The sequence below is a fragment of the Microdochium trichocladiopsis genome (assembly GCF_020744255.1).
Source record: "Microdochium trichocladiopsis strain MPI-CAGE-CH-0230 chromosome Unknown B0I36scaffold_3, whole genome shotgun sequence".
Taxonomy (NCBI): domain Eukaryota; kingdom Fungi; phylum Ascomycota; class Sordariomycetes; order Xylariales; family Microdochiaceae; genus Microdochium; species Microdochium trichocladiopsis.
In genome coordinates this window covers 353,689-380,112 of record NW_025763546.1, presented here as the reverse complement: position 1 = coordinate 380,112, position 26,424 = coordinate 353,689, and the positions used below count along the sequence as shown (strand labels likewise).

General features: G+C 57.0%; 10 protein-coding genes across 10 annotated transcripts; 5 read left to right on the top strand and 5 right to left on the bottom strand.

Annotated features, from left to right (window-relative positions):
• Nucleotides 1–925: 925 nt before the first annotated feature.
• B0I36DRAFT_360140 (HAD-like domain-containing protein) lies at nucleotides 926–2,419 on the bottom strand (the record flags this gene model as incomplete). Its single annotated transcript, XM_046158251.1, has 2 exons — nucleotides 926–1,531; nucleotides 1,598–2,419. 2 exons carry the CDS (start codon nucleotides 2,417–2,419, stop codon nucleotides 926–928), a joined length of 1,428 nt encoding a protein of 475 aa, XP_046014727.1.
• Nucleotides 2,420–3,374: 955 nt separating this feature from the next.
• B0I36DRAFT_82638 (cgi121 protein) lies at nucleotides 3,375–4,506 on the top strand. Its single transcript, XM_046163404.1, has 3 exons — nucleotides 3,375–3,620; nucleotides 3,775–3,897; nucleotides 4,041–4,506. Exons 1-3 carry the CDS (start codon nucleotides 3,465–3,467, stop codon nucleotides 4,386–4,388), a joined length of 627 nt encoding a protein of 208 aa, XP_046014726.1. The 5' UTR covers nucleotides 3,375–3,464; the 3' UTR covers nucleotides 4,389–4,506.
• A 538-nt stretch (nucleotides 4,507–5,044) lies between these two features.
• Nucleotides 5,045–6,445, bottom strand: B0I36DRAFT_238722 (FAD-linked oxidoreductase-like protein; the record flags this gene model as incomplete). Its single annotated transcript, XM_046149634.1, has 1 exon — nucleotides 5,045–6,445. One exon carries the CDS (start codon nucleotides 6,443–6,445, stop codon nucleotides 5,045–5,047), a length of 1,401 nt encoding a protein of 466 aa, XP_046014725.1.
• Nucleotides 6,446–8,149: 1,704 nt separating this feature from the next.
• B0I36DRAFT_360137 (uncharacterized protein) lies at nucleotides 8,150–8,857 on the bottom strand (the record flags this gene model as incomplete). Its single annotated transcript, XM_046158250.1, has 2 exons — nucleotides 8,150–8,328; nucleotides 8,398–8,857. The coding sequence occupies 2 exons, from the start codon at nucleotides 8,855–8,857 to the stop codon at nucleotides 8,150–8,152; spliced, it is 639 nt and encodes a 212-aa protein (XP_046014724.1).
• Nucleotides 8,858–9,134: 277 nt separating this feature from the next.
• Nucleotides 9,135–10,380, top strand: B0I36DRAFT_316663 (uncharacterized protein). The gene is made up of 2 exons (XM_046153061.1): nucleotides 9,135–9,341; nucleotides 9,462–10,380. The coding sequence occupies exons 1-2, from the start codon at nucleotides 9,339–9,341 to the stop codon at nucleotides 9,900–9,902; spliced, it is 444 nt and encodes a 147-aa protein (XP_046014723.1). The 5' UTR covers nucleotides 9,135–9,338; the 3' UTR covers nucleotides 9,903–10,380.
• A 1,326-nt stretch (nucleotides 10,381–11,706) lies between these two features.
• On the top strand, nucleotides 11,707–12,303 carry B0I36DRAFT_360135 (uncharacterized protein; the record flags this gene model as incomplete). Its single annotated transcript, XM_046158249.1, has 1 exon — nucleotides 11,707–12,303. One exon carries the CDS (start codon nucleotides 11,707–11,709, stop codon nucleotides 12,301–12,303), a length of 597 nt encoding a protein of 198 aa, XP_046014722.1.
• Nucleotides 12,304–12,900: 597 nt separating this feature from the next.
• On the top strand, nucleotides 12,901–15,251 carry B0I36DRAFT_316662 (uncharacterized protein). The gene has a single exon (XM_046153060.1). It carries the CDS (start codon nucleotides 13,134–13,136, stop codon nucleotides 15,144–15,146), a length of 2,013 nt encoding a protein of 670 aa, XP_046014721.1. The 5' UTR covers nucleotides 12,901–13,133; the 3' UTR covers nucleotides 15,147–15,251.
• A 222-nt stretch (nucleotides 15,252–15,473) lies between these two features.
• B0I36DRAFT_316660 (uncharacterized protein) lies at nucleotides 15,474–17,535 on the bottom strand. The gene is made up of 4 exons (XM_046153059.1): nucleotides 17,182–17,535; nucleotides 17,042–17,100; nucleotides 16,218–16,978; nucleotides 15,474–16,093 (listed from the first exon to the last, which is right to left on the bottom strand). Exons 1-4 carry the CDS (start codon nucleotides 17,473–17,475, stop codon nucleotides 15,585–15,587), a joined length of 1,623 nt encoding a protein of 540 aa, XP_046014720.1. The 5' UTR covers nucleotides 17,476–17,535; the 3' UTR covers nucleotides 15,474–15,584.
• Nucleotides 17,536–19,109: 1,574 nt separating this feature from the next.
• B0I36DRAFT_226073 (MFS sugar transporter-like protein) lies at nucleotides 19,110–20,849 on the top strand (the record flags this gene model as incomplete). Its single annotated transcript, XM_046149077.1, has 4 exons — nucleotides 19,110–19,205; nucleotides 19,290–19,366; nucleotides 19,438–20,643; nucleotides 20,741–20,849. Coding segments are annotated over 4 exons (1,488 nt in total), but the record flags the coding sequence as incomplete, so codon positions are not given.
• A 3,589-nt stretch (nucleotides 20,850–24,438) lies between these two features.
• Nucleotides 24,439–26,303, bottom strand: B0I36DRAFT_316658 (uncharacterized protein). The gene has a single exon (XM_046153058.1). The coding sequence runs from the start codon at nucleotides 26,248–26,250 to the stop codon at nucleotides 24,844–24,846; it is 1,407 nt and encodes a 468-aa protein (XP_046014718.1). The 5' UTR covers nucleotides 26,251–26,303; the 3' UTR covers nucleotides 24,439–24,843.
• Between the last annotated feature and the right edge of the window lie 121 nt (nucleotides 26,304–26,424).

Here is a 26,424-nt window from a genome sequence, read left to right as displayed (position 1 = left end):
ACCATCATACAATGGGATATCCACCGTACTGGTCGCACGAGTACACGAGCTGCGTGAAGGAAATAGCTATCTCAATATGTGTCCATTCTGTTGGCAATATCCCACACGCTCGTAATTCACCTTCCTGATTACAGTTTCGCCTCCTGTTGAGGCTTGTGACGGATGTCGGACGAAGAATATCCACCGAACCATGTCAGGTTGCCATCTCCCTCGCTCGCTTGTATCCAGGGACATGGACTACTGTCAGATAGCTCCATGTAAGTTGGGCGGATCCCGCAGAGGACAGAGGCCGGGAGGTCTTGGTTGACAATGCCAGCCAGAACTTTTGTATGGCGAGTAGCTGCTGTAATGCCGAGATCCCAAGATGGTGCGACGAGTACGACGGAAGAGCTCGGCTCGTGCGGACCATGTCGACAACACGCAGCTTTTATTGATATCATACAGTCCCATCATGAAAGCAAACGAGAACCAACGTTCATGCAAATGGTGATATACATTTGTTAAATAAACACATGAAAAGTACATGCCTTGCTCCTCTAGAATATGATGTGGGCTTTTGTGATGTACAAGCATTAGGTGGTGGTGTGAGTGGGAAGATGGTCAAGCCTTTTCGCCGCTTGATCTGCCTTGCCGGATTTCCCCCTCCTGCGTTTTCAGGGTGTGTACGGTAGAACCAAACAAAACTTGTGCCGCCCCGTCTGGTGACGAGTTTGATGGGTGCTTCTCAAGAGATGCCTCGCGGCTTGCCACGCCAAGTGGTAAACTCGACATGGCGAACCAAGATCGTGAGCCAGCGCGCCATCCCAAAATGATTTCATGCCATGACATGCTGTCCTCCTCTATATATCGGTACATCCAAACCCTGACAGTCGTAACTCCCCGTTGATAGTACATGCGTGACGTTTGTGGGCTGTGTTTGACGATTTTACTTCTTGCTGTCGTCACCTGAGCCGAACCAGCCAGAGAAGTTGGTCTTCATGCTGCTCATGGCCTCGGCCTGAGCCTTCTCTTGGGCTTCTTGCTCCTCCTTGAGCCACTTCTGGCCGTTCTCGCGGATCTCCTTCTCGAGCATCTCATAGTTGCGCTGGCCACGCTCGCGAGCAATATCCTGGAGCATCTTGCCTGATGCGAAGGCTTCCGACGCGCTCTGCTCACCCTCGGCAGGGACCATCATGCTCATGTTGCTCGGCTTGAGGCCGAGAAGGCCGCCGAGAGCGGCCATGCCGGATGGGGCACGCTTCTTCCGCGCTTCAACCTGCTTGTTGAACTCGGCACGCGCGATTGCCTCACGGCGGGCGAATTCAGTGGGGATGTGCTTGCCCTCAAAGGACTTGAGAACCTCGCGAGTGTCCTTGTACTGCATAGTGTGGATGTACTCGAGGAACGGGATGAGGGACACGAGTTCCTTGTCGCCCTTTTCGCCCTTCCACGGCGGGAGGATGATGGCGTTCTCGGGCTGGTTCTGTACGTGAGATGCTTTGCTGTCGATGATGATGACCTTGGACAGGTCGCGGTTGAGGTATGACAGGTCCTGTACAGGCGCATGTTGTTAGTGTCATGGAGAGAAGGCGTCATACGGCGCAGGGCTTGGTCTCACCTTGACGATTTCACCATTCTTGTACTTGGTAGCCTCTCTGAAGAGTGGCCACACGATAAAGCGGAAAGGATCCAGCTTCCGCACCAAGGGGTCACCCATCTGGAAGGGCACTGTGGTGAACAGGACGAGCTCGTAGTACTGGCTCAGATAGCGCAGGAAGTAGTCGACACCTGGCCGCTTGGCCACTCTCCAGCCGTGCTCTCTAGTCCACTCGCTGTGGAGCAGCATGTCCTCGAGACTGATGCAGAGGGTGTAAGGGCGCTCAAACATCGGGTCCGGGTCGGGCAACAGCTTCTCAAACGCGGGCTCGCGGTAGTAGTCGAGAGACTGATTCTGGCGAGCGACGGCACGCGCCCACCATGACATGGGAGACCAGGAGTTATCAATGTCGGTGTGCTTGGGAGCCTCATCCTCGTCCCACGGCCGGCCGAGGTAGCCAAGCGTGCCGAAAGCGCCGAGGGCAGCAGTGAGGTACAGGACGTTGGCAGTCTTCATCCGCCTCCGGTCTGTGGAAGTCTCATAAGCAGAGGAGGGCATCTCCTTGTGCGGGCGGCCGCCGCTGCTGGGCTGCGGCTCGGGTTCCGACTCGGGCTTGGGCGCAGGCTCTTCGGCGCCAGGCTTTTTTGAGCTGCCCTTCTTCGCCTTGCTGGAGAGCTCATATTCGAGGGTCGAAGGAATGCCCTGTGTGAGGTCGGGGAGCTTGCTGAAATCGGGTATCGGCTCTGACTCTGGGGCGGCGTCGGGAGCCTCTGGCTTTGACGCTGCGGGCTGGCCCTTGTCTTTCTGAGTGGATTCTGGTTTCTGCGGGCCGCCCGTGGCCATTGTGCGCATGGCCACATAGGAGGGGAGCAGGACGGAGGCTGGTGATCTGAGGGTTGTGGTGGAAGCCCTCCATGTGGTGGGCATGCGCGCCGAGCGCGCAATGGCTCGTGACAGCATCTCTGACGGCGGTGTGCGGCAGGTGCGCGGGCGCTGCACTATGCAGAAGTCGCTGAGAAGGGCCGCGATGTCGGGCTGGCGGCAGTCAGTCGTGAGGGTGAGGACGTCGTCGAGGGGACAGCACAGAATCAGAGTGGGCGCAAAGCAGAGCGAGCGAGTGGGTGGATGGATGTGACGCCAGTCCCACCCACCACACCCTGCCTGGGCTGGACTGAGCTGGGTCCGCCAGGCAGGCAGCCCGCCCCAAAGGCTCGTGGTTCCATCTGCACCCAACTTTTTCCACTGCACCCACGCCGAAATTTGACAGCCCTTTTCTTATCGCAATCAGCGTCATAACAGTGCACAGAAGAGTCGACACTGTACATATGCACCGTGCAGGAGGTGGCCTGGTTCACAAGCACTCCAGCGTGTTGTACATGCTGGATGAGTACACCAAAAACAATTATTTTGTTACAGTTTACTCGGGCTAATAAACGGCTACGGCATGGTGCAGCGAAAAGGTGTGTGGAAGGTGCCTGTTATGATGTTGTCCCAAGTGCTTCCCTTAGATCCGAGACGGCATCAAAACCCCACATGAAGAGCCATGCTGGACAATGACCAGATTCTGGAGACACCACGGCCAGGACAAACGGTACTCACAAGCAAACCCTTGATGCTCAAAACGTCATCTTCGAGAAGGAACCGAGCCCCCAACACAAATATAAGCATCCTGTAATCCTGCTGAAGCGGCGCTCTCATCCAGGGCATCTCTCTCACAACCTGGGAAGGGAAGGTTCTGCCCCGCCATCCGACATCGCCTCGGTCCTCAACGGCAGGGGTCGCTCTTACACGCTGCCGGTTGCACACAATTCAAAGCAGTTTCCGCAGGCGGATCTTGAACGTGTCAAGCTCTCCAGGCCTCTGTCGCGGCTCAAGTGTATTCGTCAAGATGGCTTCCCTCGAGACAATACAGCTCGAGCATGTGCCCGCGACGCACTCAGTCCACGTCGCAGTCTACAAGGACGTCCAGAACGCCGACTTCCTCCAGCAGCAGCTGCTCGCCCGCAACCAAGAATTCGAGTATGCCTTCATTGACGCTAGCTGCGTAAGTCCTCTTCTTGTTCTTCTTCTTTCTTCTTCTCTCATTACGCTTCCCTGTGGCCGGCAGATCACATGATGATGTCTGGGGTTTTTGCAAGCAGCGATCCATGCGTACAAGACATTGGAGGGGTGTCTAACTTGACATGACAAACAAACAGGTCGTCTCAAGACTACAAGTCCTCGCGGCCGTGCACAAGGCCATCATGATACAATCCGGCGGGAACATGAAGACGCCAAACATCCATTCCGAGATTGTATGCTCGCTCAGCCCGACCAACAATGTACGTCTCGTGTGGAAGGCTTTTCTTTGCTATCATGAAAGAACAAAATATTTGCCACAGAGAGTCTTCCTGCCAAGCCTCCTCAACTCGTGTCTTGTCCCCTTTGTTGATCAAGATGAACTAACACCCGGCACACACAAAAGATCTCTGAGGCATACAGACGCTTCGGGATAACCCCGACGAGCAAGGACATGATCATCGTCAAGGTCCTCATCTCGTCATCGTCATCGCAGGCCGCGACGACGACAAGCACCTCCACAGCAGAAACGGTCGCCGCTCACCTGACAGCCCACGTGCAGGGGCAGCCGGCGCCGTTCACCGACGCCGTGATCGCACAGAGCACGGACTGGGCCAAGGTGCGCAAGTACTACAAGCTCAACAGCGGCGTGGCCGTGCTGGACGCCCTGCCGAAGGGCGAGGCTGGCGAGGACGCCCGGAGGAGGGAGGTCGAGACACTCGTGCTGGGTGGGATGGCGCTGAGGGGGCTGTAAGGCCGGGGCGACGATGTACTGCTCCTTCACTAGCCTGCCCCAGGGACCGCGGGAGGCGAAGATACCCTGGATCTGCGATGGCTGAGAAGGGGGGGTGAAACGGGAGGAAGAAGAAGAGGAGAGTATTGGAAAAGAGTATGAGCCTGAGCCTGAACCTCAGTTGATACTTGGTGATAGCCATTCTGGGGGAACGCTTAACGACACTTTAGAACAAGTCTTGCATTTGACAAGCAAGTCAAACCAGGCGCAGGATTCGGCCACTTAGGCCAGGAGCCGAATTTGGAGCAAAAGCCGGTGCGAACGAGGAGGGACAGTATCGAGAAACCGTGAAGCAGCACACCACAATCTCATGGCTGCCATGTGTACGCTTTGTCTCTAGACCTTCCCAATTTGCCCTTTTCCCACCTGCTGCAACCATATCGACCGGGTTCACAGTTCCAAACGGATGGCACGTGGCAATGGCTGCAAACAGCAAAGTTGTGTTCAAGACTCTGGATATCTAAATGTACCGCTTATCTTGTATCTACACCGATCATCTACCTCTTCGTGGGAAAACTATCGCCTCGAAAAATTCAAATCGCTATGCTCATGCATTATGTCACCGCTGACCAACCCCTCTCACCCACTCCCCACTACAGTCACCTATCTCGGGCCGTTCACGCAGACGATCCAAACACGCCCCAGAAGCGCCGCTTTGTCTCCTCCCACATCGCGTCCCGCCCAGCCTTGGTGCGCGACACGGCGTCCTTGTTCTCGTGCGCCCGCCGCAAGAGGTACGTCATGCACTCCTTGGTCGTGCCCCAGACAATGTACTTGTACGCCTTGGCCTTGGTGTCCTGCCCGCCGCCTACAGAAGCATCGATGCCGACACGGGTGGTGGTGGCAGTGGAAGCGGTGGTCTTCTCGACGACGGGCTTGGCATTGGCAGCGGCAGCAGCAGCAGCCTGCTCCTCCTTGTTGCCCGCGATGAGCGCGCAGCTGACTTCATCCGCCATGCCCATGAGCTGCGCGATGGCGAGCTCCACGCCCGCGGCGTCCGGGCTCGCGTGCAGCGCCTGGGCCTTCTGCACCGTCTCGAGGTTGTGAGTGCCGAGCACCACGCTCACGGGCGGGAACTCTGCACCCCGCGCGTCCTGCCCCTTCTTCGCGGCGGGCGGCTGCAGGACGTCGTTCCACTTGCGCGTGATCAAGGCCTCGGAGATGCCGTCGCAGCACCGGTCCGTGTCCTCCTTCGTGTCGTGGATCAGGTGTCTCGGGTCGGCACCCAGGTACGCGCCGCGGACGAGCTTGACGCCAAGAGTGAACTTCTCCTTGGCGGCGATGGCGAGGTGCTCGCTCAGCAGAGAGGGGCAGTGCTTGAGGTAGGACTGATACGTGCCGTAGATGAGCGCGTGGTTGGGGACGAGGCTGTTGTACTTGCGGGCGTAGTCGATGGTCCAGTCATCGATGCCGCCCTGCAAGGCCGTTTGCTCGGCGTCGAAGAGCAGCGGTACATTCCGGGCGGCGGCGAGCTCGCAGATCTCGTCGATCGCCGAGGCAAGGGCCTTGGGCGGGGGAAGGCGATTCCGCAGCGCATAGAGGGCCTGGCGGCCCGCCCCGGTGAATTTCAAGGCAACAAAGTCGTGTGGCTGCGCGATCTGGACGGTTGCGAGGGTAGCCTTGAGCCAGGGGTTGATCTCGTTGCGGATACACTCTTCTGCTTCCGCACCCGTGTCGCAGGGAGTGAGGTTCTTGCTCTGAGACTCAGTCAGGACGACCTCACGAGCGTAGTTCAGGATGACGCCCGTGAAGCCGATCTTGTTAAGCCCCGCGAGGGTTGCCTTGACCTCGGCGGCATTCTCGCCGGCACAGTACTGCGCGTAGAAGGTCTTCTTGAGGAACCAGTTGAGCAGCCGATTCCGCTCAGGGTTGAGGATGGCGTTATTGGAGTGCGCAAGCAATGTCATGACTGCGAGCGAGGGCGGCAGGAGCAGGCGGGACGACGATATCGTGCTTGTGACCAGAGTCCGCAGGACAGTCGCCAACGGCAGGACAGCCAATGGCGATCTCTTCGCCATCTTCTGCGCAGGCTTAGTCTCGTGATCTGATGATGCGATTGTTGTGGCGCTGGCAACCTGGCTAGCAAAGTTGTGTACAGAGGAAGCCGTGGCAGCCAAGACCTGATCAGCGGCCGGTGCTGACGATCTTGACGTCGAGGAGGAATGTATTCTCCTCCGTGGCCTCGTCTCCGAGGTGATTGTGCGTGTTTGCGTTGAGCCGTGCTGGCTCTGGTAGTGGACGACGGCAAGAGTCGTGCGAGCTGGTTGCTTGAGGCGCCGTGTAAGGCACGCCGGCCTGCCGATGGAGTTGACGCTCATGATGGCGTGCGTGTATGTGTGTGCGGGATCCGAGGATAGGTTGGACACGCGTATTTCGTCACTCTAGGAACTACAAGAGGTGATGGAGGGTAGCACTCGAATATATAAGAGGTGGATGGCGTCAGTGGGCAAGGTGAGTTGCAGCCACACCAGAGCCGAGCCTTAAGCCGCGCATGAGACAGGGTCAAACTAGGACGTAATGGATCACGCTGCAGGAGGGGCTTTGTTCGGCCAGACGAGGGGATTGTTAATTGTACTGTGATTGTGCTAGTGCCAGGTGACATGGGCGTGGAGAGAGAGGAAGGGGTGGCGCTCGGGGATCCTGCAAACACGGCCTGGCCACCTCCGATATCGAGCCCTCCGGAGCAGACATGCTGTGCCATAGCGTGTTCACCGGGCAGTGTGGCCCTGCAAATGGCCCGAGGATTGCGGCGGCGGTGGTAGCATGGCCCTGACGACATCCAAGGGCTTATCGCGCGCGCCCAGGGCTGGACCAGATGACCAGGCGTTGACGCAGGCACCAGATGAGCACAGTAGTGACGCAGAGCCGCGAGTATCCGCGGGCACTGAATCAGAAGACATCAACCCCCCAGATAAAGAGGCCGCATTGCCCAATCAGCAGCCGTGCCGTCGATTGCCGCCAGCACTAGGACAGCCCCACCGTCTGCCAAATGCGCCGCCAGGCCTCCTCCCCACGCCATGGCTACCCGTGCCTAGAAGTGCCCTTGACGGCTGCTTCCACACCTTGTCTGTCGTCCTTGCGCCCCGTAGGTGTCTCCACAGCGAGCGTCGGCAGAACTGGCCGAGCCTCGCACAGGCCGGTTGGGAAGATTCCAGAGCCCATGGCGGACTGCCCCACCCGCGGTCTGTCGCGGCTTTGTGGTGGTGAGAATGCTTGCTGGTGCTCCAGACCTGCTGATGGTCCCCGGATTCGGCGAGCAGGGCTCAAACCAGACGATGGATCTGCTCCTACTTCTCTCGATTCTGCCTGCCGATATTCGGCCTCTTTCGCTGCTTGGCAAGGGTTGGTTAGGTGGATTTGGGGGAAATCCCCTTGCCGCCGTATCCACATGCGAAGTTGCATGCACGCATCGCGTCGGCTCCTTTGCACAGGCCCGGGGATAAGGCCAACTAGCCGCACCGTTCACGGGAGCGACCATGTCGGATAGATGGCAGCTTCGCAACATTCTACGTTTCAGACAGCAGGACTGTGCCACCGACAATTTCTTCAACGTGAGCGACAGACATTCTCGTGCCGGCTGGCGGTGGTCATGTTGCTCTTCGAGCTGCGGAATTGTTGTCAAAGCTGAGGCTCCGGATCGCTGGAATCTGCTTTTGTCGTGGGTGGGACGAGGAAGAATCGTCCCAGTGCGGCCGACTGCAAGTTCGGAGTGATGCAGATATTCAGCTGAGTTGCTTCTCCTCGGAGGCAGCGTTCTTGCCCAGCTGTCGCCGGATGAACTCGATGTAACCGACTGGACGGCCCTTGAGCAACGAAACGGCATCCTGCACGGCTCCATACACGAAGCCAAACTTGAGTCCCTTCTTGACGGTGCGTGCGGTTTCGGGGGCCGAGAATCGATCTGTCCGACGAAAAGCAGTTAGCGGTCTGTTGAGGGGGATTCGGAAGTCTACGCTTGGCCACAACGTACTCCAGAGACTGAACCCATTTGCAATGGCTACGCTGGCCATGACGGTGTTGAACATGTCCTTGGTGCCTCTGTATACATCGAACAGGTTCTCGACGCAGAACATGGCCGTGCTGAGCACTGCGAGCTTGCCGCCGACCTTGAACCCTTCCTTGAGCCCGCCGAATGCGAGGTGGTAGTTCTTGCTCTTGTGGTAGAGGTACCAGCCAGCCGTGTTGGTGGGCAGGCGGTGCGCGTGTTCGGCGCGGAAACGCAGGCCGGCCATTTGGCTGCCGTGCGCAAGGCCCAGAGACATGCCAATTCCAAATGCCGTCAGGGTCGCTAGGGGGATGCGGACAAAAGGCGGCAGCGAGAGGCGGGAGTCGTGCCAGAGCTTGTCGTACTCTGCGCGGTTCGTGATCGTGGAGGAGCGAGCCATGACGGGCCTCGAGGGCTGCTGCGCGGGGTCTTCGTTGTTGGCCATGGTGGACATGGCTATGCTGTGGACAGAAGAAGCTGCCGAGTGGGCTTCAGTTGGTGGCTAAATACGCTACTAGAGCGACGAGTTTCGTTGTCGTGATCTGCACCTTAGTTTGTTGCCGGCACCGTCCATGTCGAGAAGTCTGATGATGGTTCGTGAGCAGCGTCAATTTCACGCCTGCCAGGCACAAGGGTCTCCACAGTTTTGACCAGAGCTCCGCTGTGGGGCCTGAAGCTGCGATGCGATGCTCAAGGGTTTAGACGCTGCGACAGGCTTACCACAAGGCCAAACGGTCCTCAATGCTTCACGTTGCCACATCTGCATGCCTTGATATTCACACCTCCAGGGAATCACGCTACTGCCAGACAAAGCAAACTCGTCACACAGCGACCTCTCAATTGGTTGCTCGCACAGCAACATACACTGACGCCAGGATTTCGAGGTGATTTATTTGCACGACAGACATCTGACCCAGGAACGCATCATGGTGAGTGCATGCGGGCTTGTTTTCGGTCGTGTCACCACGAAGCCGAGGCCCGAATTGCAAACACTGCCGCATTTCCCCATTTCCATCTCAGATGAACGCATCGCTAACTCACAACCACAGGTACAAAGAGAAGACATCCGCGACATTGACCTATCGCTCCGCTTCAAGCACGGCACGCACACCATCTTCCTCTTTGTCGACCCGCAGGAGCCCTTCTCCACGGCAGCCGCCGAGCTTCTGGAGATTCTCCGGTCGCGCTACCCAGACGGCCTGACCACGTCCACCACGCCACCACCTGGAAAGCAGACGCCCTTGCCCCAGGATGCCTCGCGGATAGAGTTCGCCGTCGCCAAGTCCCCCGCGGATCCAAGCCAAGGGTGGAAGCCACTCGGCGTGAGCGGCGGGAGCAGTGACACACCCGTGAGCAGAGGCGTCAAGGATGGGATGGTATTAGCGTTTGCGATCCGGCCAGAGGGGGTGGATGAGGATGAGGCGCTCGAATTTGAAGTCGAGTACCCCAGCTACGAGGACGAAGAGTATGCCGAGGAAGAAGAACAATGATGACGGTGGTAGTCATGACTGGAGCGGCTCATCTGAACACCACCGGCGTTGTGTGTTTGGAACCAGAAAAGAACGACTTACAGGGCCATGGTTCGGCAAGCTTGACAGCGTGGCAAGGACACGATTTATTGAGAAACACAAGTCTACCCAGCATAGTCATCCAAAGGCACCAGATTTTGGGCGAGTGGCTGATGTCACTATCTCTGTGGTCTGTGGTAGACTGAAGATGATATTCGCACGAATCTTGCCAGTAAATGCAAATTTGTACAGTCCACTGGGCAGAAGGGTAAACCAGAACACCTGACTCGCCCTGCCATATTGCCTTTGTCTACACGACAAAATTCCTCAATTCCGAAGCAGCTAGAAGACAGAATCATTACCTGTGTATGCGGAGAACCACTGGAAATGAAATATATTCGAAGAGAGAGCGTGGCACCAGGCACGCTCCCCAGCGACCACAGTGAAAGACAACAGCCCACTCAGAGCAATAGCATTTACATCAGCATCTGTATCAGCATCACCAAACCGCGTTATTTGGCAAGCTTATGAGATACCCCACTCACCATGTCTAACCTCCACCCAAGCCTCGTCACTCACGATACCCACGGTCCAGAACAATACATACTGCCCACGTTGCCGACGGCCCGTTTATCAAACCATCGATGCGAAAGGGGCGCGACCAGAAAGGAGACATCCGGTGTTCTGCTGTCTGTGAATTTCTTCTCATTGAGCCCTACTTGGTGTCTTTCTGCCTGAATGAGGTTGGGGGATGCAGTGAGCGGCTTGAGAAATTCCCGGATCGGAAAGTGCCCCAGGAGCATAGGCTAGTGGCAACGACCTCGCAAGGAGCAGCACGTTTTAGACACGAGCACTTGCCAACATCTATGGTCTGAGAGACTGTACCACTACAGACGAAAAAGGAGCAACCGTTAAGCAGAGACGAAGACCAAGAACTTGGCGATCTCGGGAAAGCCTATTGCACGTTAGAAAAATGGGCTATCAGGATGGCTCTGGCCAACTACGCCGCAAGCGAGATTTGCATAAAAGCTACAACTATGATCAGTTGTCGCGTGCTTTCATCAGAAGGTCGACTGGGCCACAACCAAAATGTGATTGTGAATGTGTGAGGGTTTACTTGCTTTGACTGGACAAGAAAGCGGAGCTTTCCTTTTGAAGGTATCGCAGAGTTTGGACCCAACAGCCAGTCACATCTTCTACCCGACCGTCTGGTAACTCCATAATTGCACATGGGAGACAAAAGTCGGAGCCCCAGCAATATCCATGCAAGTTTCTAAGCTCGAAAGTTGTCCAGTCAGCATCTCCTGTCGGTACCATCCAACGCCATTGCTCGGTAACGGAGAAAGCCTCTCCAATCACCCAAACTCAGCATCCCGTGGTACCGGCAGAGTTCTCCGATACACAACCTTGAAGCTTTCTCCGACATCATGTCCTCGCGAAAGATATGTGAGCGCTGGTCTTGTCACTCAATACGTTCATGCTGCTTGAACATGCACCGAGCATCCACCACTCTTCAAAAGCCAATGAACACCGAAGAACAAGATCTCCTACACCATAAACACACCGAATAGCTGAAGACTTGAAAGTCAACATACACACACACACACACACACACACAAACCAGGAACCAGAAACCAGGACCCAAAGCACAAGCCAGCACACAAGGAAGCAACACACTTTGGGGACATAATCCAACAAAACGGGGAGTTATAAGACAACACACATAACTCCAGATACAAGTCCAGCACCACTTGCTTCCAACGCAGTATCGAAACCAAGAGTCACGATGTTCAGAGAGCAGCTGTTCGATTTGATTACCACGGACAACCAAAGGGAGGACTCCAAACTCACTGCCACCAAGAAGATGGACTATAAGACCACAAACACCGACATGCCCTCCGAAAATCAACTCTCCAAGGTTTCCACCACCTCCAAGTCCCAGAGCTGGGTCCCGAGCGCCACCAGCAACGAGGAAGAAAACGCCTACCTCGACCGTGGCGACGCCTGCAGTGATTGCGCAGAGGTCTGCATCTGCTTGTCCTGCGTCCCGTTCCTGCCCAGCGGCACCCTTCTCATGTGCGCCGCCGGCATAAATTGGCTGGTCGACGCATACTGGTCGCGCAAGGACAACACAACCACCACCGCTGCCAAGCCAGATGGCAACAACGATAACAACGCGATCGTCACGACTCCCACCAGCAGCAGTTTGAAGATGGAAACCGATACCAGCGCCGCCGCCGCCACCACCACCACCACCAAACGACAAGGAAATGGCTGTCGCCGTGTCGCCTGTCCCGAGTGCCGGGCCCAGCGTCTCGTAGCTGCTAGGGGCTACAAGGTTCAGAACAAATTCGTTTTCAAGAAGAGGGACGGAAAGAATTGAGAGGCAACGAGCCTCTACCAACACTGGTGTACAGGGCTGTACGATCTTATTCCGAGATTTGATGGGAAGGAATTGTGAAGATATTGCGTGGTTGGATGGGAAATGAAGGGACAGCACAGGTAGCGTGGGAGAGAATTTTATTCAAATGGGATTTGACGTCTGTTGTTTGGCTATCTGCAATTGTGCACCTTCTGGATGTGATTTGAAGTGAGATGCACAACTTCATAGTGGCACTAATAGACTTCGACAAGAGGCTAGCAAGCAGTTCGAAGTTGAGGAGACTGTGGCTCGCGACCCTGGTAACGGTACAAGCAGAGTGATGTTTTGATATATCTTGGCTGAAGTTCATACCAACATGACGGACGAGATTTCCCCGCCGGGCAAGTTTATTATAAAATAAACGTCTGATTACGAAAGCTCCATCCCGAGGCAGAGAGCCCGGCCGAAAGGTTGTGGTTGCAGTCGGTCCGTCAGGCGGACCCGGGTGCAGCCGCCCACCAGCACCAGCGGCTCCGCAAGCGGGAGCCAGCCAGCCTAGCCAGCCCCAGCCTAGCGATCGCCAGGACCCCTTTCTCCTTTTTGGCCGATCCTCGATCTCGACCTGGGGCCACCAGCAGGACATCACCTTTTTGTGCCACAACACACCACACCACACCACATCCCTTGACATCGCGAGGGCCGCCACGAGCCATGCATTCTTGACCTTCTGCTTCTCTCCTGCCTCCTCGCCAACTCGCCTGCTGCTGCCCCCCGCAGCCGAGGCCTCTTCACTCCTTTTTTGGCTACGCAGCATCTTCATCCCCACCATCTTGTCCTAATCTTCAGTCCTCATGACCCCCTCATCCGTCCTTCGCCATGGCCTGCAGATCCTGGCCCCCGTGGCCCTCATCCTGACGACCTACCTCTACCTCTACCCCGTCTTCCTCGGCTGCGCCTTCCCGCTGCCGCCACAGCCTGGCCATGTCGCTCCCAGCGGCCACCGCCCCGAGCCCACCAACTCCATCTCCTCGCCCGCCTTCCACGCCACGATCCAGCAGCACCTCAATGTCTCCAACGCGAACCGCGCCCCGTTCCGCCTCCTCACCCTCGGCGACCCCCAGCTCGAGGGCGACTCTTCCATCCCCAATTACGGCTTCGACCCCTTCTGGCACCTCACGTGGGCCATCAAGCACCTCACCTACCAGACGTGGCAGCCCTCGCTGCGCTTCCGCGTCAAGCAGATCCTCCACGACCTGATCGACTTCTGGCTCGACGACATCCCCAACGCCATCGAGGCTGTTCGTAAGCGCATTGACCTCTTCGGCAATGACTTTTACCTCGCACACATCTACCGCACTCTACACTGGTGGACCAAGCCATCACACGTCACCGTGCTGGGCGACCTGCTCGGCAGCCAATGGATCACCGACGAGGAATTCGAGCGCCGCAGCTGGCGGTACTGGAACCGCTCCTTCCGCGGCGGCGAGCGGGTGCCCGACGACGTTGCGATGCCGCCGGCGGACGAGTACGAGATCGCAGGCTACCTGGGGGTCGAGGACGACAACGCGGCCGCGTGGCGGCGCCGGATCATCAACATCGCAGGCAACCACGACGTAGGCTACGCCGGCGACCTCTCGCAAGAACGGCTGGACCGTTTCGAGCGCGTCTTCGGCAAGGCCGCGTACGAGCTCCGCTTCGAGCTTCCCATCACCAACACCACGACCAACTCGACCATCTACGACGCCCAGACGAACCGCGAGTCCGACCGGCTCGTGCCCGAGTTGCGCCTCGTCGTCATCAACAACATGAACCTCGACATGCCTGCGGTCGACCAGGGCCTTCAGGACAAGTCGTACGGCTTCCTCAACTCCGCCATCAACACAGCGTCCGCGGTCGAGTTCAAGGGCCACTTCACCATTATCATGACGCACATCCCGCTGTACAAGCCCGAGGGCATCTGCGTGGACGCGCCCTTCTTCGACTTCTTTGACGAGTCCGAGGGCGGCGGGATCAAGGAGCAGAACCTGCTCTCGCTGGACGCGTCAAAGGGCTTCCTCGAGGGCATCTACGGCCTCAGCGGCAACCCGCGGTCTCCCGGGAAAGGCATGGGGCGGCGGGGCCTGATCCTTAACGGCCACGACCACGAGGGCTGCGACACTTGGCACTACATCAACCAGACTCTGGCCGAGGGCGAGGAAGGGCCAGCCCAGTGGCGCGCGGTCCGCTGGGCAGACGCCATAGCCCCTCTGCCCACGACCGCCACCAATGACCTGGACAGCAACGCCCCGTCACGCATCGCAGGCGCCCCCGGCGTCCCCGGTGTCCGCGAGGTCACGGTCCGCAGCATGATGGGCGAGTTTGGCGGCAACGCGGGCCTCCTGAGCGCGTGGTTCGACGAGGACTCCTGGGAGTGGCGCTACGAGTTCGTCACGTGCGCCCTGGGCAGGCAGTACCTCTGGTGGGCGGTGCACATCATTGACCTGATCCTCGTCGTCACGGCGGTGCTGTATGCCGCGCTGCGGGCCGCCATGGCCAGCCTGGGAGCCGATGTCGCGGACCGCTGGCCGGGGTGGGCTGTCCGGTATGTGCAGAGCTGGCGGGACTGGGTGGTGAAGCTGGGGGAGCGGGCTCAGCGTCTTGCGACGCCGGGAGTGTCGCAGTCGCCGCAGAATGGGGCGCAGAATGGGAGCGCCGCTGCGCGCAAGACGGCGGCGACGGCGACGACGACGACAAAAGCAGAAACGCAAAAGGAGGACCAATCGCACAATTCACTCAAGCAGAAACCACTGCAGCAGGATCATGCGGCGCCCGTGAACGCCCCGGGAACTGCAAGTCCAGAAACCAAAGAGGAGAAGAGGATATGAAAGACGTGCGATATATATTAGTGTACCAAAAAAACAAGCCTCCGATTTGATGAAAAAAGGAACAAAAGCAGAATAGATAATAATAGACAAATAACTTGGCATGTACAACCTGGGCCATGACCTTATATTCACTGAACTTGGTCAAGGTCGTGCAGACATTGGGCACGGGAACATTTCTTTGCTGTGGTGCTGCCAGCAGTCACGACTTGGCGCGCCAAGCATGGGGAAGGAATACGGTGGCTTGCTCTGCCAAGAAGTGACAATGCCTTGAAGGGCAATAGTTCATGGATGGATGTGAACTCTTGCGAGAAAGGTTTTAATTTCTGAACACCGTGTCGCATATCACTAAGCGGAATCAATGTTGTTTGAACATAGCATCGCAAATCGACGGTGCAGCCCGTGTTTTTGAAGGAACAGATCTCTCATCGTCCACGTCTTTTACAACTCTACAATTTCAAAGTCTAGCACGACAACATCTACCCTGCCTTCTCGCTCCTTCGGTTCTCGGCTGCCACTGCCCGCCCCGCTGTCGTCTGAAGTAGCGGCAGTCGGACTATAAGCCCGGACAAACACGGACAGGACTTCATCGTGGTCGAGGCGCGCTTTGTCGATCAGTGGTTCCGTTGGTGGGAAGCGCAGCATCGACGATGACACTGCTGCATCTGCTGTAAGTGAAAGAGCGGCCGTGCCTGCTGCTTTCGTCTCTAGACCGGAGTCGCTGCCACCACGCCAGACGAGCTGGTAGTCCGTGTATGCTGACGTCTTGGTGGCTTTGAGGATTGTGAGCTGCTGTTGGGGGTGTGGCGCCGAGTCTGCGGATGGTGGTGGTGCCGCAAGGGCTTCGGGAAGAACAAAGTACAGGTCGCCGTGTTTGCTGACGGCCACTTGGCCTCGCTTACCGCCGTAACCGGTACGGACGCCGGGTAGAGCCGTTTGTGTCCAGACGCCTGCTTCTCGGGTTTCTCCGTTAGCCCAAGGCCGTCTGCAGCTGTGAGAAGAATAACGTGCGCGATCTCGACGCGCCTTCTCGTGCGATCGCACTCTAGGCATGAGGTTGAGAATGGTACTGACCTTTGGGACTGCGATAGTAGTGCTTCCACCTGATCTGGTTCTCCGGGTTTTCTTCGATCCCATCGCCATCGACGGGCAAGGAGTCTCTATTCAGCACATGCACGCCTCCTTCGTGGTCGACGGCCTGACTCTCCTGGTTGGCCAGGCCGCTGTTCTTGGGAATCTTGAATGCCCGAACCCCTGGCGCCGTCGGCTCAATGCTCTTTCCCTTGTCCGCAATCATGTCTCCAGCACCGTTCCGCCACGTGCTGCCTTCGTCTTCCGAGTAGGCAAAACATAGATCATGGTTGTTCTCGCCCGAGTTGGGACCTGCCTGCGCTTTGTGCTTGGTATCTTCGGGGTCGTCCCAGCCAGGGTACCAGACGAAGCCACGGTATACCCAGGTCGTATGCAGTGCCCCTTGGGCTCTTTGCGCCGAAGAGTCTCTATGTGGGCGATAGTCGAGTCCGTGGATATATGGATTGCTGTCTACACCCTTGAGATGCGTGACTGGCCTGCTGTACGTTGCTGATGCCGGATCATAAATTGCGAGGTGGTCGTCTCCAAGACCGGCCTTCCCCGTGCGGAACGAGAACCAGAGTTTTGAGGTTCCCAGGAGGCCAAAGCGAGGGTATGTGACGTAGCCAAGCAGTGCATCGATTTCAGGGTCCTCCTTTGGCAAGCCCGGCAGGGTTGCCAGGGTGGGAGTGAATTCCAGGGCCGTCCATTGGAAGGCCTCGGGGGTTAGGGCAAGTTTGGGCACCGAGTGTCGATATCGCAGCCTGTGCAAGCTGTGTGAGCGCGGCTCTACTGGACTGGCACGGGACAAGACTGAGAATGCCTACCGGTCGCAATGATGATCGTAAGAGAGGTGAATCGTGCCGTCGCCAGGACAGATGCCGATCTCATCCAAGGTCAGCATAAGTCTAGATGTTCTTGCACGACGTAGCCTGCCAAGGTGCTTCGGGTCTGGCTGACGACCTACTTGGACAGTGTTGTGGCCATCATCGGTTGTCTGCGGATAGTCATCGAAGACGAGCGTCTGCCATGGCCCGGCGGGGAGTTTGCGCCGAGCGAGGTGTACATAGACGGGCTCTAGCGTAGAGGGGGTATTTTCTGAAGCGAGAGGACTGTAGAAACAGACATACTGCCAGCCTGCAAAGGTGACGATGGCATCTTGCTGGAAAGCATTGCCGTTGAGGACATGAGTCCTAGCCCCGGCACCGGCGTGGTGAGTTGGGTCTGGGCCGAGGACCGAGACGCAGGGACTGCCAAGCATGGTTTCTCAATCACGGTCAGGTAGCCTTCCAAAGATGGCCAGTGTGACCCAGCAGTCTCGTGGGACTGTGCTTACATGGTGCTGTCCTAGTCCACTTGCGGCACGCAGGATAAAGTACTCGAGGCCAACAGGGAGGATCGGGCATGGCTAAATGGGAGCGCCAGGGGTGTGATAGGCGGAAGAATCGCGTGGCATTCTACCGGGTGGGCCACCGGACGATGCGGCGAAGCAGGGCCTAGCCAACATTGGAGGTTGGTGCTGCATCTGGCCATCGAGAGGCGGGCTTGATGCCGTCCTGTCAGAGCTCTGTAGGACGTTGATGGCGCGTGCTCGACAGACAGGCCATATGCCACTCATTGAAGTACATACTGGGGTTGACTGCCCTGCACTGACACGACTGTCTTCATTTTCGATGCTAACCTTAAGATTTGACACCCAGGGAAGGAACGACCCAGGACACGCACCCACATTGTTTCTCGCAAGCAACCAAGGCAAGAGCAAACGCGCCCCGTTTGGGGCCCCGCTACCCCAACTCCCCACAAACCTCTGCCGCCCCCTCAAATCGAAGCTTGTCCCGCGCCTCCTCCGTTTCCCCACGATGCCGGCCTCACTCGCTGCTTGGCAGATCTGCCCATGACACAAAGCCCCCTTCTCGTCTCTTCAGCCTCCCCAGCTCCATCATGTCCACCTAGCGATGCCAGCTCGCCTCTTCTCATTGGCGCGAATACTCGCGACAGGCCGCCCAGCCAACGCCATCGGCCATGAGCACAGCCGTCGTGCCTGAGCTGCCGAGGCAGGCCAAGCCAGTGCCGTAGACAGCGCCCATGAGGCTCCGCAGTGCATGATATTGTCCGGCCTCGATCGCAGCACGGTGGTATTGTCGCAACCCTGGCAGTGGCGCCATCATCGCCGGCTCCACGCCAGATGGGTAGCGCAATTTGTTCCGCCTGTCGTCGTATATGCAAATGGTTTCCACGTATCGTCACACGAGCGTGACAACCACTCTCAGCTGAGAATCACACACCTGGTCACGTCTCGGAATGAGAGTGTCAGCGCGTGGCCAGTCGAGATTGCAGTCCCTTGACTCGGATTGGACTCCGGGTGATCCTGGCCAGTGGCAGGCGCGCACACCTAGACCACGACAACCAGGCCTACAACTTTACTAATTTGCTTTCTCCAGACCCCCAGGCGAACTCTTGTGGGCCCCGGGGAGAGCCTGCCCTGCCCGTAGAGATACCCCATACCCCGACCAACAGCATCACCACATCGCTCTGGGGTACCCCATCCCCCCCATTTCCGCCGATGCCGCTGGTTGGTGGAATGCATTTTCGCCGCTCCTTCAAGCCGACACGACCTCCGGCACGACGGCCCATGCACCACTCGCATGGTTTCGTTCAGTAGCGTAGCCGTCTGTTGGTGGTCCACCCGGGTTGCGACAGCCTGGATGCAACTCCAAGGATCCCTCCCGCCCACTGGCTGCGTGGGTTCAAATATCCTCGTCCGGCCACCCATCTCCTTCCTCCTGTCTATCCCTTTCCCCGGCCGTCGCTGCTGCTTGCTTTCCATCACACAACAAGACGCAGCCTTGACACCATTGGCATCTGCGCCCTGTACAACCTCACAATACCGCAGCCATGGCGTCCATTCTTCGCATGATCGTCAAGAACGATGCCATGTTGTCAGATCCAACAGAGATCTACAACTGGCGGGTTTTCGTCCTTGCTTGCTGCGTGAGTTTCCCTTTCACAGTAGCCCCAAGACCTTGAAACAACTGTATGGGTTTTGGCTAACTTTTATTCCTCTCAACTATTCAGGCCTGTTTCGGCGCCATGTCTTTCGGCTGGGACAGCAGTGTCATCGGCGGTGTCGTGGTCATGGACACCTTCAAGCAGTAAGCTCCATTTGCCAGCACCCTCATAGCTCCGGCAAGTCAGTTTGGCTAACCCGACGCACCAACTACAGTGACTATGGCTTGGAAGGCACCAACGACGTCGCCATAGCAAATCTCACGGGAAATATCGTGTCGACGCTCCAGGGTGGCTGCTTCTTTGGTGCCCTTGCCGCCTTCATCATCACCGACGCCATCGGCCGCAAATGGACACTGGTTGGCGCCGCCCTCTTCACCTTGGTTGGTGTGGTCATGCAGGCCGCCGCCTCTGGTCACATTGAGCTCATCTACGTGGGCAGACTGATCGCTGGTCTTGGTGTCGGCTGCTCCAGTGTCGTCAACCCCATCTACGTCAGCGAGAACGCTCCTCGCGCCATTCGCGGTCTTCTCACCGGCATGTACCAGCTCTTCATCGTCACCGGAGGCATGATTGCTTTCTGGGTCAACTATGGCGCCGTCGTTCTGCCTGGCAGCACCAAATACGTCGTCCCGCTTGCCGTGCAGGGCCTTCCTGCCCTGTTCCTCTTCCTCGGCATGCTCCTTTGCAACGAGTCCCCCCGTTACCTTGCGCGCGTCGATAAGTGGGAGGAGGCCAAGAGCGTCCTCGTCAAGGTCCGCGGTCTGCCCGAGGACCACCCGTACGTCGTCGAGGAGTTCAAGGAGATCAGCGACCAGCTCGAGGCTGAGCGCTTGCTCATGGGTGACGCCACGTTCTGGTCTCTGCAGCGCGAGATGTGGACTGTCCCCACGAACCGCAAGCGTGCGTTCCTCAGCATCGCGCTCATGATCTGCCAGCAGATGACTGGTACCAACGCCATCAACACCTATGCGCCCACCATCTTCAAGAACCTCGGCATCGTCGGCACCAGCACCTCCCTGTTCAGCACCGGCATCTACGGCATCGTCAAAGTCCTGTCGTGCATTGCCTTCTTGCTCTTCATGGCCGACTCGCTCGGTCGCCGCAAGTCCCTGCTCGTCTCGTCGGTCGGCCAGACCGTGTGCATGCTCTTCATCGGCATCTACGTTGCCGTGAAGCCCCCCGTCCCCGGCCAGGACGTCCCCCCTGTCGGCTACGTCGCGCTCGTCTGCATCTTCCTCTTCGCCGCCTTCTTCCAGTTCGGCTGGGGGCCAGCCTGTTGGATTTTGATCTCAGAAATTCCACGCCCTCGCATGCGTCCTCTCAACGTCACCATCGGTGCCGCCACCCAGTGGTTGTTCAACTTTGTCGTCGCCAAGGCTGTCCCCACTATGCTGGCCACCATGGGTCCCAATGGCTACGGGTAAGCTTTAGCCCATTGCTCCTTCCCAAAGTTTCCACGCCGCCTTCTTTGGTCTACGAACTCCTCAAGCTGACATTTATTGCTTCTCTTTCTCTAGTACTTACCTCCTCTTTGGCTGCTTCGGCGCCTCCATGTTCGTCTTTGTCTGGTTCTTCATCCCCGAGACCAAGGGCCGCTCCCTCGAGACCATGGACGAGCTGTTTGGCGGCGCCACCGAGGAGATGACCTACAACAAGGACGTCGAGAGCAAGCTGCCCCCGAGCCACGTCGAGGTCACTGCCAAGGCCCACGCCGGCCAGCCTGCGTAAAAGCTGCGTATAAATATATGCCGGGCATGTGATCTGTTCGCGAGGTTTTTCCATTCTTGATTTATGTGTGGAATATATATGGTGCTCGAATTATGTAGACGGGCTTGATATCTAGTCGCTCCTAGTCCAGCATCATCATCATAATAGCTCAAAACCAGACGTCATAAATCCCCCCATTGGCCGCTATTTCGTCCACCGAGTGTCATGCTGCGTCCACGAACCGTACTTGCCAGGACCTGACTCAGGTGCTCGATATGGGAGGCAACGCTTTTTTGTCCTTTGCCCAAGCACTTGTAGCGAAGCAATAAGTATGGTCTACGCATGACTCAAGGGCGAATAATGGCGCCATCGTTGAAAAGCAGAGAAAAGTAACACTCCCAACATGATGCGTACCATGGGCCATCCGTGGTTGTCATTTCTTGGGTATGCCTTGGCCCATGACGAGTCGGCGTGGCGATCGCCGTCTGGGGCTATGTGACGCGACCTACGCTTTAGTATCGTTGTTGAGGTACAGGCTGTCTTATCTTAATGCGCTAGCCCTTTCTGCAATATATACAACTATGACACTCGTCGTCTACTTGATTAAGGTTGCTGGTTTCCGTGACTTATATACAGAGAGCCGACTAGTCTCTAAACCTCTGAACCTCTGAACCTCTATGAACATTGATAGGCAGGCCGCGTCTCTTTTGACGTTGGCTGCACCCATCAGCATATGCATTGCTCATCGGGGTTCAGGGAGCACTTCTTCAACTCGATATCAGTGCAGTCAGAGAGCACAGGACTGCAGAACTCTCCCTCGCCCATCGAGGCAGCTACCAACATCTCTGGCAAGCTTGCGGCTTAATATTCTGTAATGTTGAAAAGGCTGAAGGATTGGGCTTTGCGAAGTTGAGTCCGGAAAAGCCGCAGCAAGATTCGGCGATGGCTCTCTTAGCGGACAATTATTCCAGAACTCGTGACACACAGGGATTGTCAAATCTTCCTCCGTCATCAAGTGTCTCGGACATGGTACCCTAAAACATACACCAGGAGATCTCTGTCAGTGCCGTCAGAGTCTTCACACCTGGCTCGGCGCGGTCGAAGAGTGCGCCCACGAGAATATGAGGCCTATGACCGAGCGCAACTTGGGCGTGATGGGAGTTGGGTGCTAGGCTTTTTCGGTATCGTAATCGGCCTTCCCGCGTCGTCGACCTCCAACGCCACCCATTTTCCAGGCGCGAGCGACCAGCGTAGGTATCCGCGCCAGGGCCACGGGATTGGATGACAATGCCAAAAGAGAACGCCAAACCAATGTTCATTCAGGCCGAGTTTGTATGCAGATCGCAGCAGATCATCGGGTGTAACACCGATCTTGCCACCGAGCTCCTTCATCTCTGCGTGGATGGCGGACCGAAAGGGGCCTTTGGCCAAGGCTTTCTGGATCAGTTCGTCGCATCACGATATTGAAGTGGCTCGAAACAGGGGGCGCTCCTGATGTCCGTCACGGCATCCGGTGACGATTGTAATGCTCGTCGCTTGGTAATAAAGATCATGCTTCGCCACCATGTCTCGAAACGCGTCTGATTTTGCAGAGAGCTGCTTCGAAACATATTCCAGAGGAGCTCAGTCTCTCACACTCGGTGTGGAGTCGAGCTTTATGTGCCAACATGAATCCACCCTTGATCAGCTCATTAGAGTCAATCGGCTGCTTTTCTGTGCCTCCAGAGTTCCGCCGTCGAGGGTGAAGGCCCGCGTGATTCCAATGGTCCACATACTGCCCATGCTCAAGGAGAGCTCTGTCGGGCTGCGTATCGTCGGGCCTCGTCTCCGCCGCCCTCATCGGCGCTATCGTATTCCCAGTCCAGGCCCTCATTCCGACTGCCAATCGCCTAATTGAAGTCTTCGGAGTCGCTGGCAGAAGCTTTCAAGATCTTGCTGATCTGTGTAGCCAGTGTTTTCGGTAACGTCACTGGCGTCAACTGCGTGACTCTTGGCACCAGTGCTGCGATCACCGTCGTTGTACTCGTTCCCCTTTGAGCGGGGTTGATATTCCTCTTGGGTTTGGCTAATATATGCTCGCTTCGACCTTCTGTCCGCCACACTCGTGTTGGTCAAGGGGCGCTTGCGTGTTACCGCACGCTGATTAGTGGGTAGTGCGATCTCGGGTGCAGGTATATCTTCCAACCCCTCAGTGTCGAGTGCGTGATCAGACTCAAGTAGCCTTGTTCGGGTTGCATTTCGGGCCGCCATGGCTGCTGTTTGCAGCTGCTGGGTGCGGCGCCGAAAATTCTTAGAAGCCGCTCGAGTCAAATGCGAATCTGAGCGCCGGATGTCCTCAAGTGAACTTCGATATGCAGCGAGACAGTGACCTGATATGTCTGCACACTGCTACAGGACGACTCGAGCGGATTGCTAATACCCTTTAAACCCTCAAACACTCTGAACCCTCTGAACCCTCTGGACCTCTGATACCTCTGACTCTCTGAACCTCTGAACCTCTGAACCTCTGATACCTCTGATACCTCCAGGCTAAAATTATCGAGCTGCATCGGCTGTTCACGAGGAAAGCTCTGGATAGTAGTGGTGATGGTTTTGTGCCTCTCCACCATTGTGAGACGCCTCGCGCCGATCGGCAGTAGTGCTACTGGTGGTGCCATGGTCGTAGTTGGGCTCGGCGCTGCCGTGTCACGGCTGGGCTTAAACCAAACAGGCCAGACACCGTGGATGGAGGCATGAAGCATTGCAAGCGTGATCGGCTTGACATGGATGCGACGGGGCTCTCTCATACGCTCGTTGGGGAGAACCGGCGTGCCTGTTAGTCCCACGGGCGGATCAAACAGGCCTTTGCCATTCTGTGCCTCTTTAAGGATGACAGCCATTGGACCTATGTTGAAGAGCCAGAGCTGTCTATGCTCGCGAAGTCTGATCAAGGCCTTTTCGATCGATCCGCCCGGAATTGGCCGCCCAGTGCAGGACCAGCTGGTATGCCGTGGGGCACTGGTACCGCTCCGCGCCATCTCATCGAATATGTAGCGGTACTGCCTTGCGCTGCTGGCTGGGAGGGTAGGGTCGTGGTGCTAGGCCTGTCTCAGCAACCAGTCATCCTGCGCGCTCCATGTCTGAGAAACCGCTCTGGTCTAGATTGAAGCTTGAGGCCGTGTTGAAGGAGGTTGTTGGAGACTGCGAGTAATCGACTGCGTGATCGGAGGAGCTGGATGTGTTAGTGGCAGCGTCAGCAAGTCTGCTTTCAGAATATGGAAGGACTGGTGTAGAGAAAAAGTACTTACAGGGCAGGAGCGAAGATGTACTGCTCGCGAATAGAGCTTTGACGATAGTTATCGGATGGGTGCTCTTTGGAGTCGTTATTGGGAAGTCCCAATGTCCGACCCTGGATGCCACCCTTTTCCATCTGTGAGCGACCAGGGCAAGTATCTGCGCCCTTGCCACGGATATCTAATGACAATATCAAAGTTGTTATTTTCTGCTTTCCCGTGGCTTCAATAAGCGCCGTTTGATCTTGCGTAGACCATTGTTGCCTCGGTCGCGATATGGTAGAACAAGCTAGACATGATTCTATCTATCTGGGGTGACCTCTGAATGTACGACAAAGTTCAGGCATGAGGCGCACGATCAAGTTATTCTTAAGTATGGTTGGATAATGTAGAGTATGAGTAAAGCACCGGCTACTTTATAGAACGCTTTTCAAGTAATCTTCATTGAGAATCCTTCGCCTCTTCGGTAAGTTAGGATTGGGGTATTATTAGGAATGGATTTTGTAGTGATGACTCAAGGCTACAATCATTAACTTATGGAGTGTAAATACTGCGGTACAGAGCAGAGACTTTGTCGCGTCGGATAGCGTGACTCTGTCGTGCCGTTAAAGGTTCTCGTATCAAGGTAGTTTGTGTATGCATTACAGCTTCGAAGCCCCTTCAGGTTCGCTCTCCCGCTCCCGATCAGCATACATCTCGGCAAAGATCTCGTCACGGTCGACAATCTCGACGTTGGTTGGACCGGGCCCGCCGAACTTGACAAGGACCACCCGCTCCCAATCGCCCCCGCGGCCAGTGCCTCGCAACTCGGGCCCGGGCTTGTCGAGCGTGAGAATTGCACGGCCATCGGCTTTTCGCAGACCGATGGAGACGGGGCTAATGCACTTGTCCGCCCAGGGGATTTGGGATGCCGCTTGAGATGCGTATTTGTCCTTGTTGCAAGTCGGCGTCGTCTTGAGCCAGGCGAGTAGCTTTTCTCTCTGCGCGGCGTAGTGCGCAGTCTTGTTGTTCTTGTCGCTGTCTTTCGTCGGGTGCGGGCCCTGCACAAACTGCCCGACCATCTGGATCAGAAAGACCTGGGGCGGGAACATGATAGATTTTCCTGCCAGGTTGCGCGCATTCCAGGCGCTCGGGTCGTCGAAACGCGCCGTCATAACCTCGCTTCCGTCCGGGGTGGGGATCTGGGCTTCCCGCTCTGCAGCCTCGATCGCTGGGTCCTGCGGTATGGAGGCGGCCATGTCGGTGCCCGCCGAGAGAGGAAGCATGTAGAGGTACATCTGCGTGGAGAAGCGTTTGGGCGTCGGTTTGGGTGTGAGCCATCGCGTGAACGGGTGAAGGCTGTCCGTGTCAGGTTCGCCGCCGACAGACTTGAGCCAGTCGACGAAGCGGATCTCGTTCTTGTAAATGGCACGGCGAGCACGGTCCCGCTCAGCAGCAGGCAAGCTCAGTAGCGGGCCGTCTTTCTTGCCAATCTCGCGCGCCAGCAATATGCCGCTCTCCTCAAAGGTCTCGCGGATAGCTGCCAGCCGGTATTGCAGGGAGTCCTGGTGCCGTTTTGGATCGTCTGGAGGGGGCACCTTGCCATCGTGGAAGTCGGAGAGGTTTCCACCAGGAAACACGTGTGCTGACGGGAAGGCGGACGACGTCTTGACTCTGCGCAGGAGAAGGACCTGGTTTGTGGGCGACAGAAGGACGACGCTGGCACTTGGTCGCGGCTCTGGCGAAGGACCTCCCTTGCCAGACTGCTTGACCGCCTGCTTGGCCTTTGGGTTGTACATGGCACCCGACATGGGGGGCAATGAGCTGATAAAAGCACGAGTGTCTCGACTCTGGGTTCGATCTGTTCTGTTCCGTAATGGCGCAAAGGGCCGTGGTGGTGGGCGGTGATAACTCTGGTGATCACGAGCCGGCAAGCTTCCGGGGCGTGGACGAACCCGGGTATGTGACGTGTTGGTGACCCAGGCTGGCTGGGGACATGGGATAGAAGTCTTGTGCTGTATGAGGGTCCGGGAAGCTGTGTGAAGACCCGAGAAGGGCCTCATCGACATTGTATGCGATAGTACGGAGCGTGCTAGCCAGCAGGAGCTGGTGCTTAAGTGGTGTGTAACAGCCTGAGCCGAGGCATCGGCACCAAGATGGGGGGTCCGGGTCCGCCGCCAGCGGGGATGCCAGGTAGCCTCAGCGCGGAATCCGGGGTAGACTTGGCGGATCGACAGCTGAAA

Excerpts from the sequence above, each read along its gene's own strand:
- B0I36DRAFT_82638 (XM_046163404.1), top strand. The coding sequence starts at position 3,465 with ATGGCTTCCCTCGAGACAATACAGCTCGAGCATGTGCCCGCGACGCAC. Across the intron at positions 3,621-3,774 it reads CCTTCATTGACGCTAGCTGC|GTCGTCTCAAGACTACAAGT; the intron begins GTAAGTCCTCTT and ends ACAAACAAACAG. Across the intron at positions 3,898-4,040 it reads CGCTCAGCCCGACCAACAAT|ATCTCTGAGGCATACAGACG; the intron begins GTACGTCTCGTG and ends CACACACAAAAG.
- B0I36DRAFT_316658 (XM_046153058.1), bottom strand. The coding sequence starts at position 26,250 with ATGTCGATGAGGCCCTTCTCGGGTCTTCACACAGCTTCCCGGACCCTC.
- B0I36DRAFT_316662 (XM_046153060.1), top strand. The coding sequence starts at position 13,134 with ATGACCCCCTCATCCGTCCTTCGCCATGGCCTGCAGATCCTGGCCCCC.
- B0I36DRAFT_316660 (XM_046153059.1), bottom strand. The coding sequence starts at position 17,475 with ATGCTTGGCAGTCCCTGCGTCTCGGTCCTCGGCCCAGACCCAACTCAC. Across the intron at positions 16,979-17,041 it reads TACGATCATCATTGCGACCG|GCTGCGATATCGACACTCGG; the intron begins GTAGGCATTCTC and ends CAGCTTGCACAG. Across the intron at positions 16,094-16,217 it reads CTACTATCGCAGTCCCAAAG|GCGTCTGGACACAAACGGCT; the intron begins GTCAGTACCATT and ends CCCGAGAAGCAG.